Genomic DNA, 19,243 nt, shown 5'->3' with positions numbered 1-19,243 from the left:
TATAAAATCGTGACCATTACAAATTGAACTCCATAACTTGTGTACCACCAGAGCAACAGAATCATATCCCTGAGATATAGAAATAGATTTTATGAATAAACAAATGTGATATATACATACAATGGAATATTATTCAGCCTTAAAAAGGAAGGAAATCCTGTTACATGCAACATCATGGATAAACCTTGAGGACATTATGCAAAGTGAAATGGCTGGTCATGAAAAGACAAATATTGAATGGTTCTATTTATATGAGGTGTCTAAAGTAGTTCAATGCACAGAAAGAAAAAGTAGAATGTTGGTTGCTAGAGCCTGAGCAGACATGGAAATGAGAAGTTGTTTAATGGGTATAAAGTTCCATTTTTGCAAGATGAAAAAGTTCTGGAGATTGAGTGCACAAAAATATAAATATAGTTAGTAATACTAAAATGCACACTATAAAATGGCTAAGATAGTAAATTGTACATGATGTGTATTTTACCACAATTTTAAAAAAATAAGAAAATTTTGACACAAATTCCACAGTGGGCTATGTCCTATACTTTGAATTCATGATTGAACCTGCTTTCAGCTGGGTTCAGCTTTTGCCTGAAATCATGGTTTTTCCAGGGCTTGGGGAGTGGGTAACAATACACTGCCCTGGAAACTCTTCTGATGGACTTGGCACCAGAACCTTTAGCATGTCCCCTTGTTGGGGACAGGCCAATGCTGCTTTTCCTTTTTCCACGAGTGTTGGCATTTCCATATCTCTGGGGAAAAGGTTCCTAAGTTGTTTATAGCACAGATAAACTTTGAGACTATTTCAGAGTTACACAATTGGGAGCAGTGAGAAGTGGTCATTTTGTTTGCCTTAGAGGTTTCATTCTTTCTCAGGCTTTGTAAGCACGTGCCTCTGCAAGAACCTCTTGGTCTGTTTTGATTGGAAAAGACGACTTTTACTCCATGGCACAGACAGGTGCCTTCCCTAGCCCTGGTTTTCCTGCATTTTCCCAGCTGGCATTTGCTTTCCAGACCTGGCCTGATGTGCAATGATCCTCTGCCATTTGCTGGCTCTGGATCTTGAAGCACTCCAAGATCGGATAAGGGTCAGATATCCCGGGATTGCAAATATGCTATGAGTTTTGATTGGAGAGATCAGCCTGGTGAATTGGGTTGTTCTTTATTCTTCCACCTCTCCCAACTATATGTGGGCATCATATAGAATTTCTTTCCAGGCAGACTCAAAGCCCAGTGGGGTGAATGACTATGAGCAACCAAAGTTCTCTCCTCACTTAGCCTATTGTGCACTCGGAGCTTCTTGTAAATAGTCATTTTTGACATGAGCAAACCACCTGGCCCAGGGGAAGAACCATTCCTGTTTATTAGGAACTTGTGCTTTCTGTAGCAGGGCTACTGGTAACCTTGGAGAAAACACACTCTTGGGAGTCTTTCCCTGTCCTGAGAGTTTAACATTCTCTTTATCTTCCTTGGGCTATGGGCCAGGAGGACCGCTCAGGTTGCCCACACAAACCAGAGAGATTTAAGTCCAGGAAAAATTTGCTTGTGATTAGAAGGTCATAGAGCCTGAAAATCATATGCCATTTTGGAATGTCTAGCAAGTTCTTTCCTTTCTCACTAATTTCCCTCAGTTGCTGCCGAAAAAGGAACAGGATATGGTAATTGTAGACTCTCTAGAAATATCAGCAGGGAGGCCAGAAGAGTAATGAAAGAAACCAAGAGTCAGAAAAAGTAGTTTTACTGCTGATTGCGCACTCTCCTGGCCTCGGGCAAGTTAGGTTGGTTTCCTTATCTATAAAGCAAATGGCCACTATTTGCCGGCCACTTCTTTCTAAGGGCTCTGAATGTGCTTTGAGTTAGAGATTCCTTTGACAATCTGATAAAAGCAATAGATAATCGACTCAAAAACTCAAAGTAGAGTGGAAACCTGACCTGCTGGGCACTCAGGCTTACTGGTCAGTGTAAGGTCTGTCTAAAAATGGCTGCCCACCCTTGGCCTTAGCAGATTGTTGCAAAGTTGGAATGCAAGCCTAGTATTGCCAGATTCTGGTTATTTATTTATTTATTTATTTTTAAATTAAATTTTATTTTTTTTAACTTCCTTGTTGAGGAAAATGCAGATGTATAGATGCTTTCTTGAATGTGAAACCCCTGGGTTTTTACATTTTACTAGTTGCTTCAAAGATTTTTGAAAACACTTTTATGGACTGAACAAAACACATTTGTGGCCTGCTTTCTGCCTGTGGGCAGAAGTATATCTGTATTTCGTTTTCTACTATGGTTAAACCCAAATTATTTATGGGTTTATTTTTGGGCTTTTCTCTCTTTCTTTCTGTCTGTGCCACTCCCCCCTTAAAATTTTTTTAGCGGGTTTATTGAGATATATTCACATATCATATAATTTACCCGCTTAAAGTATACAATTTCATGACTTCATTATCTTTACAGATTTGTGCATCCATCACCACAGTCAATTTTAGAATTTACTCATCATCCCTCACACTCCTTAGCTCTTAATCCCTAATCCCTCCCTCTCCACTAGCCCTAGGCAACCACTGATGTACTTTCTGCCTCTATAGATTTGCCTATTCTGGGCATTTTATGTAAATAGACTCATACAATATGTATGCCTTTGTGACTGATTTCCTTCACTTAGCATAACATTTTCAAGTACTGGTATGTGTTATAGCATGTATCAGTACTTCATTCCTTTGTATTGCTGAATAATATTCCATTGTGTGGGTACCTCACATCTTATTTGTCCGTTCATCAGTTGATGGATATTTTTGTTGTTTTTGCTTCTTTGTCTGTACTGCTATGAACATTTGTGTACAGGTTTTTGTGTGGACATAGGTTTTCATTTCTCTTGGGTAGACACCTAGAAATGGACTTGCTGGATCATATGGTAATTCTATGTTTAGCCTTTTGAGGGACCTCCAGACAGTTTTCCACAGCAGCTGCACCATTTTACATTCCCACCAGCAATCTATGAGAGTTCCAATTTCTCCCCATCCTAGCCAATACTTTGTATTGTCTGAACTTTTGATTATAGCCATCCTAGTAGGTGTGAAGAGGTATCTCATTGTGGTTTAGATTTGCATCTAAATGATTAATGACTAATGATGTTGAGAATCTTTTCCTGTGTTCACTGGTCATTTGTATACCTTCTTTGGAGAAGAGTGTATTCAGACCCTTTGTGTGGCACTTATTTTTGATCCAGCTCTTGAGATTTTCTTATGAGAAATGCCCATCTTCATATCCACACAAAAGTTGTTATACAGTTTCTAGGGATTCCTGACCCTCTTGATATCTCTCTATGGGTCTGAGGATACCCACAGAGGATGTGGTATAAAGTGGAGATTTTTCTGGGCACTTCATATGCTTGATCTCACTCATTATTATCTATTAAGGACCTCATGGGATTTGTATGAGGATCAGATGTTCAGGAATGTGATTTGTAAACTCTAAAACGCTATTCAGCTTCAAGGATTAATCAGGTGCAAATTCTGGGGGTAAATGATGGTGAAATGAAGTTGTTAAGGGCATGAACTTGAATCTGACTGCCTATGTTTGAATCCTAGTGTTATTTTTATGAGCTATTGTGTTCTTGGAAAAATTACTAACCTCTCTGACTCCGAGTCCTCATTTGTAAAACGGATAATAACTGCACCTACTTCCCACATGCTCTTGGGCAGAGTTAGTATAAACAATGTGCTTTGTGTTGGGCAGGTGGGTGCATAGAAAGTGCTGAGTGAATTCTTAGGTTGCTACTGTGGACTAAATGTTTGTGCCCCCCCAAGGTTCATATGTTGAAGTTCCAATCTACAATGTGATGCTATTTGGAGGTGAAACCTTTGGGAGGTAATTAGGTCTTGAGAGAGGAGCCCTCATGAATAGGATTAGTGTCCTTATAAGAAGAAACACAAGAGAGATGAGTGCTCTCTGCTATGTGGAGATACAGTAGGAAGGTGGCCTTTGTAAACCAGGAAGAGGGTTCTCACCAGAGCTCAACCATGAGGGCACCCTGATCTTGGACTTCCAGCCTCTAGAACGTTGAGAAATAAATGTTTGTGGTGTAAGCCACCCAGCCAATGGTATTCTGTTACAGTAACCCAACTGCCTAAGCTACCCACTATTTATATTATCTTATAGAACAGAACAGGTTATTAGCTTATAGTGGAGCAGGTTGGTCTTTGCATGTGAAAACAGCTTTCATCTTTCTGGAAAAAATAGTTTTCCTCTACTGATCTTTTAAAGAGCCAAGAGTTTTTTTGTAAAATGAATCTGTAATCTTAGGAAAGAGAATTTTCCTCCCAGAAGGATTTAAGTCCAGAGGGTACTTTACAGATCCTTAGCCTGGATCAGTTAATCCTGTCTAACCTTTGTTACCACTGTTAGTGTCTGCTTTTAAAGTGATTTAAAACAAACAAACAAAAAACAAACCCCCCAATCTTTGTCCTTATCTGGCCTAGAGAAACTCAGTTTCCAAGTAGGCAGTTTTGCTCTGTGATCAGGTCAAGTGAGTAGACATTGTTGGATTAAAACAAAGAGGGTCCAAAGTCTTAAGATTTAAACGCTTTATAGTATTAGCTAGAGTCTTTACGGCAGTCTTTTTTTTTTTTTTTTTTTTTTTTTGGCTACACCGTACGGCTTGTAGGATCTTAGTTCCCCAACCAGGGATTGAACCCAGGCCCTCTCGGCAGTGAGAGCGTGGAGTCTTAACCACTGGACCGCCACGGAATTCCCTAAGACAGCCTTAAGAAAGGCAAACTAGGAGGGAGTCAGTGAATTGACATAAGTCTTTACAGATTGGATCTTTGTTCTTGGATGAAATAAAGAGGCAAGCCTCTCCAGCTCGTGTTTTGGTTTCTTGAGCTGCATTACAGATGCTACCTTTTTTTTTTTTTTTGGCCACACTGCATGGCCTGTGGGATCTTAGTTCCCTCACCAGGGATCGAACCTACGTCTCCTGCATTGGAAGTGTGGAGTCTTAACCACTGGACCGCTAGGGAAGTCCCTTACAGCCACTGCCTTTGAAAGAGAAACCACATTTTGAGAAACAACTCTTTCAGTGGAGACATTTCAGATGGAAAGGGCATCTTGCTGGCTGGTGTTCGGGTTCAGCAAATACTGAGTGTGAAAAGCAGGGTGATAGATGAAGGAATAGGAGCCATTTACCCAGAGGAGGACCTCTGAGGCCCTTCTCTGTGGGGTCTCCTTGATGTCAGAGTCTTTCATTTCAGTTTAAATGAAGGGAAGAGCTCTGTAAGGTTCAGGCCAGGAGAGAGTTTCTGAGAATTATTGGAATCCCAGTATTTTGTCAGTTTTATTCTCTGACCCACAGATAATGATTCGTGTGTCTGTGTGTGGCGTGTGGATTTTGTTAAAGAAAATTTTTTCATGACATTGTTAAAATAGCAAGGAAGACCAGTCAAGAAAAAATGACTGCAATGTGGGTTTTGCAGGAGGGAAGAGAGATCAGGCTCAACTCCAAATACGAGGAAAGTGGAGATTTATTGCCAAGGAGCAGGATGGGGTCAGTGGATGGAAAAGGGTCAAGAGGAAACATCAAGGCTAGGGGGATTCTTGCTAAACCAACTCAACAGGATTCTTGCTGAAGGTGGGCCAGAGTAGAGTGATCAGATAGCAAGCATGGGAGATTTTTGCTAAATTAACTCAGCAGGATTCTTGATAAAAATGGACTAAATGGGCCAAGGACAGAGCCCAAGTTTGGGTCCTAGTTAGAAAGAGGACTCAAGTCAGAAAGAGCCTGACTCAAGTTTGGTCAAGGGAGAGAGTCTTCCTCAGATTGCAGCTGGAGGTGACTAAGGTAGAACATTCTTCTTTATAATACAGTCAATCACAAAATAGGTGAGCATTTGAGCAACACATTCTTTAAAGAAAAAAGCTGCTTTTCTTTTGTTTAATCACTCTTTTAGAATTGCCTTTTTAGGTCATTTCATGGTCTCTTCCTTATGGATAGAGTATATTTCTTCTCATCTTAAAATAGCAGAAGAAATTAAATGCAGAAGAAATGTCTTAATAATCAAAACCCAGTGAAAATGAAAACCTGTTGTGTCGTTTGGCTTCTCAATGACTTAGAGAAAGGCATTGTGCAGTAGCTATGTTCCCTTTTCCTTCCTGAATTGCATCAAAAGTACAGTCAGTTTCTAAACAACAACACTGGAACTTTGAAAATCAAGTATAACAGCCAGAAACAGAAGTTGGGAAATTTTTTCCTAGCAAATGAGATTTCATATCTGCCAACAACTGTTACAGAATTCTTGGTACCCCACTGACAGACTTCTGATTCTCAACTTACTGGACTACCCTCATTCCATTAAAACATCTTTTTCCTCCTTGAATTTTAGGGGAATTGTTTGTTCTGGATGTGATTTTTTTTTTTTTTTTGAGACAAAGAAAAAAAACCAACCTGATCTGTACCCTACCCTAAATCTCTCAGCTTAAATTAAGATAAAAATCTTTACGATTTCTATCTTTTAAATTAAGTTGAAATCTCAAAGATATTTTTTAAAAAATTAAGTTAAAAAATCCTAAAGATGAAGGTTAAAATCTTATATTAATATACAAGATTTAGGGGAGGGAATATTCTTAGTTGATAACCGGTAGAAAACTCTTGGAAAAGAATTTATCAAAATTGCATCCTGTGGAAACAAGTGTGTGATATCCTCAAAGATGATCCTTGATTTAATATATTTAGGGAAACAATGGATAGTTTATCTGTTCTGGAGAGTCATAATACTTCCATGTGCTTGTATGAGCAGAAAACATTTTCTTCTTTCTTATCTGTTGTACTGGTGGCTTTTATACCATTTGCAAAATTCCCTATTAAGAAAAAGTTACTGGGGCCTGGCTTACATGTTCCATGAATGATAGAGTACAGGCTTAGAGTAAAAGAACTAAGAGTGGCAGTTTAACAATTATAACATTATAGCAAATCTGTTTTGTTTGTTTTTTGCTATGTAGCAATTAGGCACACAGTTGTAAAATGTTTACCTAAAGTAATTATAATTAATTTTTTTTAATGGAAGTGGAGTACCTAAGTGTAGCTAAAGGAATGCTCATGAAAATTTACAGCTGCACAACTGGACGGCTGGAAATTATTTTAACAACCCCCGGGGTGAATTAGCCAGGAAGAACAGTATTTCTCCAGTTTGCTGATAGAGATTTCTTACAGACTAGAGAAGAAAACACACTTACCTTGCTCTTGCTCCCCGCTTCCTTTCCTTTCTCTATACCTTGCCCTGACTGCCCATTAATCTCCAATTACATTTACTCTTATTTTTTACTGTAAATTCCTATTCCCTCTGTTTAGTTGTCTGCAGACCCTCATAACCTGGGGCACACATTTTTTGGTTAGTATATGAGGGACATTCCTGGAAAATTGTGTGGCAGTTTCTCCATAGGGTGATCAGTGGGATACTATTGGTGTTCCCCGTCTATCTTTTAAGTTTGGTGGATCCTCTACGGAGAGAGCATTTCATATGCTTTGTGGTTCATAGAATACATACTGTACTGTACTGATGTTGTACTGTAGAGAGCTGGTAATAGAAAGGGGCACTGTGACTGCACGTGTATCTCCTGCCTTCCTTTCTCTCTGGTTAAGATGAGCAAAGGAGAATGCTGAGATTTGCAGCCATCAGAGCTAAATGGTCTATGACTTTCTATAGAACATTGATTATAGGGTCTGGGGCAAAATTACCAAGAAGGGAAAGTTTGCCACTCCACTCCTTGCGTCTGTCAGAAGAGGAAGCATTTTCTTCAAGGCTGAGCCTTCCTCCTTGGCTATTCATACCATTTTTTTCCCCTGCTCCCCACCCCCAAAGTCTCAAGTCATCTTTACTCTCTCTTGCATCTTCACTCTCCTTTATCTACATACAAGGTTCAAACTTTCTTAACATAAGATAAACTTTCTTTCAACTTTGCCTATTGAACATAGTGTAAAAGAATGCTGGTGCTGGTATTTGATAGAAACTGCTCCTCCTCTGTAGAGGTGATAATCACTGTATTTATCTCACAGTTGTGAATATTACTTTAGCTAGCGTGTAAAGCATTTAGCCCAGCCCTTGGCATATATGAAAGTCTACGTTAACATTGGCTTTTGCTTTACTTTGTTGATCTAATGGCTGTTTTTATTTCTTTCTCCCAAGGATATCTTGCGCTAGCTTTCTTCTCTGTTTTACAAACTATTTCCTGACTCTCTCTCAATCTATTTGTTTGTCATGGACAAAAATTGTCCTCCTTACTTTGTTTTCAATATTAAACACTTCTCAGTTTTTCTTTGAAACTACCTATTTTTGTAATAATGCAAACATTTTTATTAAAGAGAAAAACTTTCTCCCTTCTTATCTTCAGGTATCATGTTACCATCCTGATTAGTAACTCTCTGTTTTTATTCCCTGAACTCTTCTACACGCTATGCTTAGATGCTCCCAGAGGTTCCTGGCTCTTTTACCTTCTCTGTTCTCTGCTCCCCAGTGACTTTGTGGCTTTTGCCATACCTTAACATCGTTGTCCTCTGAATCCTCCCCCAGGCCTAAATCTCTGCATTTCTAACCACCACCGAATTTCATCAACCACCTTTCAAAACCTTTGTCATCTTTCAAGGACTTTCCTAAGTTTTGTGTCCTCCATGAAGACTCCCCAAATACTGGCAGACAGAAGGGATTTCTACTTCCAAGGAGTCCCACAGCTTGCTCTTGTGCCATACTTGGTATCTATTAGTAAACATAGTTTCTTCTCTTTTGGTGTTGGTCTTTGGGACACAATTTTATTTATTTATTTTTATTACAATCATATGATATGCCCATCAAAGTATTTTGAATGAATGAATGAAGCTATTATTCTTGGCGGTATCAAATTTTTTTTTTTTTTTAAAGTAGAGGGAAGGATTATTTATTTATTTATTTATTTATTTTTGGCTGTGTTGGGTCTTTGTTCATGCGAAGGCTTCTCTAGTTGCGGCAAGCGGGGGCACTCTTCATCACGGTGCGCGGGCCTTTCACTATCGCGGCCTCTCTTGTTGCGGAGCACAGGCTCCAGACGCGCAGGCTCAGTAGTTGTGGTGCACGGGCCTAGTTGCTCCGCGGCATGTGGGATCTTCCCAGACCAGGGCTCGAACCCGTGTCCCCTGCATGGCAGGCAGATTCTCAACCACTGCGCCACCAGGGAAGCCCGATATCAATATTTTAAAGGAAGAATGGGTAAACTGATAGAATATATGCTGCCTATGGGTTCTGAAGGGCTGATAACCACACTTATCATGCTTCAATGACATCTTTGGGAGGAGGGAGTGGTAGGCACTAAAGTCAGCTGCTAAATAAAAATGAATGCAGTCAAAAATTATCCTTCAAAGTCCCTTACATTGCTTAGAAAGAGAAGTACGTGAAGATTTGGTCTCTTAATTGCTTTTTCTCTATGTTGGAACTTTCTTCAGTTGAGCACCAGATTAAATAGGGGATGTTGAAATACTACAGTGCAATCACTGAGATGAGATAGGCAGACTTAAGACATGCATGTGGGACCTGAGCCCAACCAGGAAACAGTAGGTCCTGTCTCTCACTCACACTCAACCCTAGTGCCTGTGAGGTCACTTTGGGGCAGTGGTCTTTCATGTGTGGTATCCCCGGGGACTCCTTGGGATCTTTGAGACCCTTTCAAAGGTCCTCAAAATCAAAATTATTACTTTTTAAAAAATATTTATTTATTTATTTATTTTTGGCTGTGCTGGGTCTTAGTTGCGGCACACAGGATCTTCGCTGCAGCATGCAGACTTCTTAGTTGCGTCACGCAGACTCAGTTGCAGCACGTGGACTCTTAGTTGCGGCATGCATGCGGGATCTAGTTCCCCAACCAGGGATCAAACCCAGGCCCCCTGCATTGGGAGTGCGGAGACTTACCCACTGGACCACCAGGGAAGTCCCCAAATTATTATTATTGGGTTTTTTTGGCTGCATTGGGTCCTCGTTGCTGTGCGTGGGCTTTCTCTAGTTGCGGGGACTACTCGTTGTTGCCGTGCGAGGGCTTCTCATTGCGGTGGCTTCTCTTGTTGAGGAGCACAGCCTCTAGGAACGTGGGCTCAGTAGTTGTGGCTCGCGGGCTCTAGAGCACAGGCTCATAGCTGTGGCTCACGGGCTTAGTTGCTCCGCGGCATGTGGGATCTTCCTGGACCAGGGATCGAACCTGTGTCCCCTGCACTGGCAGGTGGATTCTTAACAACTGTGCCACCAGGGAAGTCCCCCCAAATTATTTTTATAATGGTACATTATTTCCCTGTTTTACTCATTCTATCATGAGCATACAGTGGAGTTTTCCTGAGGTTACATGACAAATCCATAATATCTAAAAAGGCTATTAAAATACTATTTCCTTTTTCCAACTCCATGTCTATGTGAGGCCAATTCTTTTTATATACTTCAACCAAAAACACTTTGTAACAGATTGAATGCAGAAGCAGATATGAGAATCCAGCTGTCTTAAGCCAGACAAAAATACAATGCTCTTCTCATAAACCTTTTAAAAATATTTTTCATGAAAAATATGTTATTTATTTTAACATGTAATAGGTTTACCATAATTATTTTAAAATTATCTAATGGGTAAATACTTTAAAAAGTCCCAGTTCTAATTTTGAATATGTAAATATTGGTAGCTATACTCTATAAGTGAAAGCTTTGTGGAGGTCCTTGGTAAATTTAATGACTGTGAAGGAGTCCTAAACCCCAAAAGTTTGAGAACTGCTGCTCTTGGGCATACTATACTCCTGAATGTGGAATGGCATTGATATTGCCCATACTTCAACCTTTTATATCTTCTCACCTTTCTTCTTCTAGTCCTCTTTCATTCTTTTTTATTTTCCACTTTTTAAAAATTGAAGTATAGTTAGTTTACAATGCTGTATTAGTTTCAAGTGTACAGCAAAGTGATTCAGCTATATATATATATATATATATATATATATACACACACACACACATATACATATATGCATGTATTCTTTTTCAGATTCTTTTCCATTATAGATTATTACAAGATATTGAGTACAGTTCCCTGTGCTATATAGTAGGTCCTTGTTATTTACCTATTTTATATATAGTAGTGTGTGTCTGTTAATCCCAAACTCCTAATTTATCCCTCCCCACCTCTCCCCATCCCCCCGCTATCCCCTTTGGTAACCGTAAGTTTGTTTTCTATGCCTGTTAGTCTATTTGTATTTTGTAAAAAAATTCATTTGTATCTTTTTTAGATTTTCCATATAAGTGATATCATATAATATTTGTCTTTGTCTGACTGACTTCACTCAATATGATAAGCCCTCTCTCAGTCTTTTAGCAAAGATTTTGAATTTGTCCAAGTTAAATATGTGGTATGTGTCTGCATGGAATTTCAAGAAGCATTGTTCTTTCTGCCGTGTTACACTTAGAAAATGAAACAAGTAGTCTTCATTGTATAAATAAACCTTACTGTGGATGACATAAATGAAATTGCCTTTAACCTGTAATTCCTAATAAAGGCTTTATTGTCTCAGAGGATGGTGGGTTTTCTAAAAGTCAGTTATTTGAGTATAGCTCCACTAATAGTGAAGCTTCACTCCAAGAAATTGTTTTTTAGACTATGTAGTTCACTTGGATGTAGTCCTAGTAAAGTTTTGGATAATTTAACAAGATATTTGTAGCATAAATGAAGACCATCTGTGTACTTGGATAACATATTTGTGGATATTTTGCTGAGTGGAAATTGGAAATTGAGTATATCTAACTTGGAAACCTTAATAGATTAGAGTGGTTATACAACAAATAGGCCCAGCATTCAGTTAAACACTGTATTTCACTTTCCACGGGCAGTTGTAAAGAACACCCATAAGGGAAACCTCCCATTTCCTTTTCCCTTCTTATCAAAATGATTTCACATGATCTGAAATTATAAACATCTTGTTTGCAAGTTTAACTCCCTAGGATACTGAATAAGGCTGAAGCATGTGTGACAAACAGAGGAAAGGATGTCTTCTCATTGCCATTTGAAATTGTGATTTTGGACGAACATAAAGAGGGCTTCCACCAATCTGGGGAGTTGAGGGATGGGGTATGACATTTTAGTTTGAACTTTCATGATATGCTCTACTAAGTAGGTCACTGTTGAGTTCTTCTAATTCCCCATTAGGCTCTGTGGAGAATTCATAAATGTTTTACTCATGTACTCATGAGTTTATATAATCTAAACAGTCATTCTGAAGTTCTAAATGCTTTTGCTCAACAAGGCAGTATATGAACATTTCATATAAATTTCTCACCTAAACAGAAGAAGTGGCATTTTAGGGAATTGTGAGTTATTTAGTTGACATTCTATTAAAGATGTTACAAGAGAAAAAAAAAGAAAGAAGAAAAAAGAAATCATTACCAGCAAATAGTGCTTACCTCTAACTACCCAAAGAGAAGGAAACATGTAAGGTTATTTTGTGTTCTTTATGAAGTACTCCTAAATGCTGCCTTCTGGAAAGATTATTTACTGGAAAACCAGTGAGGTCAACTTGTGGCAGTGTTGGCGAGCCAGATCCTTGGGTTTGGGTTATTTTAGGTTTGGATGCCCTTTGCCTGAGACTCTTAATCTTGGATCAAGTGAGTCCCCCAAGGTATCCCTCAGATTGTGGACAAAACCCTGTAGGAGACCCTGAGCTGAGTCTTTGAAGTATACAGGCTGGCTTTGCACTGATGAGTTTCCCCAGCCAACAGATCGTGCGCTGTGGAAATCCATCTGCCTGGCACTCAGTTTGAAGAGGTCCTTGCTCCAAGGGAGGGACTGTATAGAGAAAATAAAAAATGTCAGTCTGGAGTCTGAAAATATTTTCTCTATTTGATCCATCCTGGTGCTTCCCTGCATGCTATAGATTCCATGATAAATAAACTAATGCTTATCTTGAAGTAGATTACAATAATGTTAAGAAAAAAACAACTGAATAGGTGCAATTAAGCATTGTGAGTGCTGCGATGTATATAAGATAGAGTGGGGGCTATGAAAAGGAAGTAGTTTCACCTGGAAAAGTATTTTTTAAATGTTAGATTTTTTTTAAGTATGAAAAGTTTAAAAAAAGAAATAAAGTACTTGTTCCACCTGTGTGCCCTTCAACCACCCCCATCAAATCACACAGTGTCCCCCTGTTAAAAAAAATCCATGCCATTTAGAAGGATTTTTTTTTTTTTTTTTTTAATCAAGAATGCCTGTAAGACTATTCCTTCTCAGAGATTCCCCTGAGAAAGACTCTGTTATCTGGAACCCTAAAAAGCCCAGTGTAGAAATACTTTCAGGTGACATCAGGAATTAATTCATGTATAGCTACCATTAGAGGATTAGTCTTTGGACATTTCTTTGCTATTCCCCAGTCCTGGGCTTGTATGTAAAAATTCTGATTATATTTTAGGGTAAGGGCAAACTGTTTGTGGCCAACACAGCCTGAGACCAACCACTATTTCCCTTCTTTATCCGCTGCCTTCCCTTCCCCAAATAGCAACCACAGTTAAAACACAACTCTTCCTGGGCTTTCCCTGGTGGCGCAGTGGTTGAGAGTCTGGCCTGCCAATGCAGCGACACGGGTTCGAGCCCTGGTCTGGGAAGATCCCACATGCCGCGGAGCAACTAGGCCCGTGAGCCACAATTACTGAGCCTGCGCATCTGGAGCCTGTGCTCCGCAACAAAAGAGGCCGCGATAATGAGAGGCCCGCGCACCGCGATGAAGAGTGGCCCCTGCTCGCCGCAACTAGACAAAGCCCGCGCACAGAAACGAAGACCCAACACAGCCATAAATAAATAAATAAATAAATAAATAAATATTTAAAAAAAAAAAAAAAAAACACAACTCTCCTGCCCCAGTATATAAAAAACACCCAGTCTGTCAAGACTGTCATGATAGTTGCAGAAATGACATATTCTCTGCCGTCAACGACAGTGTGCTGCTCCAAGTGGCAAACACATGTTGAGTATTTGGCCTTAATAGATTTGGGCTATTGAATCAGAGCTAACAAACATATGGTTCCTAATAGTTCTCTGTTGAACTGAACACGGGGGGACCTCTTCCATATGTGCTGAAGAGTATATTGCAAAGGCTACCATTATGAGGTAGAGGGAAAAAGTAAAGTTCCAAATTGAGAATTGTTTGAAACACTTGCAAATTAAGCCTGCTTTTCTTTTCCTGTAGTTTTGAGATAAGATATGGGAGTTGCAGGAGGAAAGTTTCCATGTTCTTGTTATGGCACAGGTTTCCTGTTTACACCCTTGGAGAGAAAATTGTATACATGGATTCTTGAAGTTCTATTTTAAGTGTGTTCATTTTGTTGCTCATTCAACAATCATTGGGTTGGGCCCTGGGGCAACAGAAATGACTGGCATGGGGCCTGTAGGAGCTGGAGTCTAGTGGGGGAAAATGGACCCATAAAAGTCATTTGTTTGTAATATGAGAGGCTCTAGGAGGGAGATTTGGAGGTCAGGAAGTATTTTTCTATGAAAAAAATACATCAAAGTTAAGTTCCCATGCTACCAACCAAAAAGCTAATTTTTACCTTTGATATTACCAATAATAATAACTAAGCTTTACTGAGCCCGAGTAAGTCCCAGGGAGAAATCTAAGCCTTAATTCCTTTCAGTAGCCCAATGAGGTATTACTGTTATTATTATCTCCTTTTTAATAGATGGGAAAACAGGCCTGAAGAAAGTAATTTGCCCACATAGTTCTACTAGACTCAGCTGTCTAGCCTTTTAAAAGAAGGGAGTGGTTGAGCATAGCTTGCTTAATTTGTATACATAGGCTCCTAAATTAGGGACCCTTTTTGGAGCTGTTTTTTAAAAATTAATTAATTAATTATGGCTGCGCCGGGTCTTAGTTGCGGCATGCAGACTCAGTTGTGGCATGCGGACTCTCAGTTGCAGTATGCATGCAGGATCTGGTTCCCTAACCAGGGGTTGAACCTGGGCCCCCTGCATTGCGAGTGTGGAGTCTTACCCACTGGACCACCGTGGAAGTCCCTGGAGCCATTTTTAATAGGTAAATGTTACACATGAAGTTTAATGATATCAATTTGTTATCCGTTTCCTTCTTTTTATTCTAAGTTCCTTCAGAGTAAGAACTTTGTCTCATTTGCCATAGAATTCCCAGCATGCCATATGGAGGCCTATTTTAAAATATTTGTTGAATGCATTCAGATATTTTGAAATTCAGCCAATGGTAAGCCATGCTTATACAATGTGTATCAAATTGTCACCCTAAATAAAGAGGTAAACTGAGGCAAGCTTGAATGATCAGAAATTGAGTTTATTCAGGAATAGCAGAGGAATTGCAATTTGGGAAATGCATGCTGTAGCAAGCTACAGGCGAGTCTGTTGAGGGTTTGGGGCAGGGAGTGCAAAGAGGGGGACGTCCAGCCAGTGTCTAAGCAGTAAATTCATTGCCTTGAGGATGGAGAGAGATTCTTGGCATATGGTTATTGGTCAGGAAATAAGTCTCGTCTTCTGTGAATCAGGTATTTATGGGAAATCAGTTTCTCAGTCAAGTTCCCTTCTGAGGGCACACGTGTGATATTCTCCATTCCATATCCTCCAGATTAGTTTTAGATTGAACTCTTTTACGGAATCTTGCTGAGGTTACATCTCTCCTCTGACACTCTTTCCAGCTTCCTGTCAAATCTTAGCCAAAGTGGGATTTTATAAGTGAGAATTCTGAAGTTTGAGAGCTTAATATTCACTCTGTAGGGTTATGGTACAAGATTTAAAAGTGACTTTTGGCAGAATTAAGAGAATGCTTCCGCTATATCTTTACTTCCTTGGTAGAGTTTTGTGCATTTAGGGATCTTTCACTTAAAATGAAATTGTGGACCAATTAACTTTGTGAATATTTTTGTGTTCACATTGGCTTATTTGTGTCTATGTTGTCTGTAATAGAAGCCAATAAATGCTTAGGGGTTTGGGGCTGGTCTTGGCATTTTAATTAGGGTCTATTATATTTAAGTATATCTTGCCTACCTGGACTACTGTGGTTATACTGTGTTCTCATTTAATGAGACTATGAAAATAATGACATTTTTCTATTCAGTCCCAGAAATCCTGGATTGAAGGAGTGTTCGACAAGAGAGAATGTAACAAAATCATACCCAGCTCAAAAGACCCTCACAGGTACAATTTTTAATTACATTTTTCTTTTTAAAGCAACAGTACTTGGAGGACTGTTTACTGAAATTTAGAGATATGACTTGTTTACCCTGATGGAGCCACTGTTAATATTGTGGTAGATTTCACTCTGCTGTTTTATCTTTGATGCTCCTGTTCCTCTTCCTGGGAGGATAGATACCAGGGAAATATCTAGTGCTACATCCATTCCACCGGGTTTGGATAAAAAATTTACAACTTTTGAGTACTGAATATTCAAAATAGTGTGACTTCCTTATCCCCAAGTGTCTGTGAATATAGTAACTGGGATATTTCAGGACTCCATGCTCAGATTATGCAAACAGTTAATTTTTTCCTCCTGCAGGCTTTTTGCTTGAACAGATAATGGGCAGCAGAATGGAATGATTTGAGTTTGATTATTCTGAGTTCTTGACAACCCTTTGGAAGTTCCACTTGCAGAACAAAGTTCAAAACAGCAGCCAGTGAAAGATAGAGGAAGAGAGGTCTATGGAAAATTCCCCAGGGTAATCGGGTCCATGAAATTAAGATTGGGTAGCATTGCCCTGGGGGAAAAGAATTAAAAGGAAAGGAAAATAGGAGAGCAGTATTTTAATTAGGGGGACCACTCTATTTTTAGATTCTGCTGAGCATTTGGCCTTACATTCATTTGAAGTTTAGAAATCACAGCTGTATGCTCACGAAAGGTAGCATGGTGAGGCCACTGAAATTCTAGTTCTTTGGGAATGATGACTAAAATAGTGTTCTTTGCCTTTGTTAAATATTTACTAGTCCCACCCTCTTTGAGTTACCTGTGGCTTGTAAGCCCCGTGATTGGAAATCCTCATTTTACCTGCTTATAAAATGTTTACAGAATAAAAAGGCAGGGTAACCTTGTTTTTTCCCTTCATCTTTTATGGGATTTTGTAATATGATAGTGGCTGCAGTAGAAGGCACATTGAGCTCAGGTGGCTTCCACTGCTCTGTAAACGGAAAATCATCTTCACAGTCACCTTGAACCTCATGAAAAGTGGTAAACTATAGGTCATTAGCCCACAGACTCAAGAAGAGTATCAGTGATCATAATTCCATGAATGGTCAAAGATATACTACTTTTTATGGGAAAAAAGCAGTCTCTCTTATTTGGTAATTGTAAAAAATGGATGGATGACTATGGCTATTCCTTCCATGCCAGCCTTTTTCTTAGATCCTAGTAAGATTTTCAAAACTGTGGCTTTCTTGCAGTGTTCTTCCTTACGGTGCACAGCAAAAGAGTGGTAGTTCACTATTTTAAATTAAGATAAAGGTTTGTCTTTTACTGATTCTTTTTGTAGCTCCTAATAAGAAACAAATCTGATAGACTTGATTACAACGTCTTTTTCTTTCTCATTTGGAACTTGCTGAAGTGAAGCTTCTGAGAAAAAAGATTTCTAAAAGTCTGGGGACAGGAAGAAGTGAAAGGCCTGAATATTCATCTCTGAATAATTTAGAATGATTGATTCTATGAACACTACCTTTTCTTCCATTATTTTATCTAGATTTCTCTTCTAGTTAAAACTTATTCACACTTAAAATATGATCATTGATGATCATAATGCTAACTCCCAAATCCAGAAGGCTTTTTTGAATCATAAAAAATATATTAATAAAGATAATTATTGTAATCATACCAACTGTTCCTCAGTTTGATAGTGTTTTAGGGTTTTAAAATTGTATACGTATGTTTTCTTACTTAATTCTCAAGAATTCTGTGTTATCTTCATAGTGTAATAATAATAGCCACCATTATTATACATCTTGCAATGTACCAGATACTATAAGACACTTTACATATATTATCACCCTTAATCCTTTTAATAACTGTATGGGTCAGATATTATTTTCAGATGTGAAAACTGGGGCTTAGAGGAATTGTTAAATCATTGAGATTTAAATCCAGGTATTTTGGTTCCAAACTCAGTATTCTGTTAATTAGATCATAGTTGCTGCAGTGTAATTATATATGGTAAATGACATGGGAATATTTGGGAGGTGATGTATGAGTACTCAGTAAACCCTGATTTCCAGATTATGGAAGATTAACAGATATTTACTGTATAAGCATTAAATATGTTTTCAAATATATTAATAAACTAACAGTGGTTTTATTTCTTTAATTTAGATGTACTGCAGGATGCCAGGTTTGTCAGAATTTAATCAGGTAAGACAGATAAACCGTTCTATGTTTATATATTTCTCTGAAGTTGCATCTATATTTTGCATTAATTAACAATCCTTCCTTTTGATGTGCATCTAACATTTCACATGAGGATTTTTCTTAATCTCCTTCAGTATTAAGATTATTTTTTAAATTAAATTTAATTTATTTCCTATACAGCAGGTTCTTATTAGTTATCTCTTTTATACATATTAGTGAATACATGTCAATCCCAATCTCCCAATTCATCCCACCACCACCACACACCCCCCCCCCACTTTCCCCCCTTGGTGTCCATACGTTTGTTCTCTACATCTGTGTCTCTATTTCTGCCCTGCAAACCGGTTCATCTGCACCATTTCTCTAGGCTTCACATATATGCGTTAATATATGATATTTGTTTTTCTCTTTCTGACTTATTTCACTCTGTATGACAGACTCTAGATCCATCCACGTCTCTACAAATGACCCAATTTCATTCCTTTTTATGGCTGAGTAATATTCCATTGTATATATGTACCACATCTTCTTTTTTATTTTTTTAAAAATTTTATTTATTTATTTATTTATTTTTGGCTGTGTTGGGTCTTCGTTTCTGTGTGAGGGCTTTCTCTAGTTGCGGACAGCGGGGGCCACTCTTCATCGCGGTGCACGGGCCTCTCACTATCGCAGCCTCTCTTGTTGCGGAGCATGGGCTCCAGATGCGCAGACTCAGTAGCTGTGGCTCATGGGCCCAGTCACTCCACGGCATGTGGGATCTTCCCAGACCAGGGCTCGAACCCGTGTCCCCTGCATTGGCAGGCAGATTCTCAACCACTGCGCCACCAGGGGAGCCCCACATCTTCTTTATCCATTCATCTGTCGATTGGCATTCAGGTTGCT

At 39.0% G+C, this 19,243-nt stretch overlaps 1 protein-coding gene across 1 annotated transcript in view; it reads left to right on the top strand.

The window, feature by feature from the left end:
• TRPM6 (transient receptor potential cation channel subfamily M member 6) overlaps positions 1–19,243 on the top strand; it is a 207,705-nt gene that overhangs the window by 71,042 nt on the left and 117,420 nt on the right. Inside the window, exons 5-6 of the mRNA XM_036855993.1 lie at positions 16,094–16,173; positions 18,326–18,364. Coding sequence (XP_036711888.1) covers positions 16,094–16,173; positions 18,326–18,364 — 119 coding nt within the window. The remainder of the gene's footprint in view (positions 1–16,093; positions 16,174–18,325; positions 18,365–19,243) is intronic.

The sequence above is a fragment of the Balaenoptera musculus genome, chromosome 6, assembly GCF_009873245.2.
Source record: "Balaenoptera musculus isolate JJ_BM4_2016_0621 chromosome 6, mBalMus1.pri.v3, whole genome shotgun sequence".
Lineage (NCBI taxonomy): Eukaryota > Metazoa > Chordata > Mammalia > Artiodactyla > Balaenopteridae > Balaenoptera > Balaenoptera musculus.
Note: the sequence above shows the minus strand (reverse complement) of the source record. Positions and strands in the feature narration are given on the sequence as shown.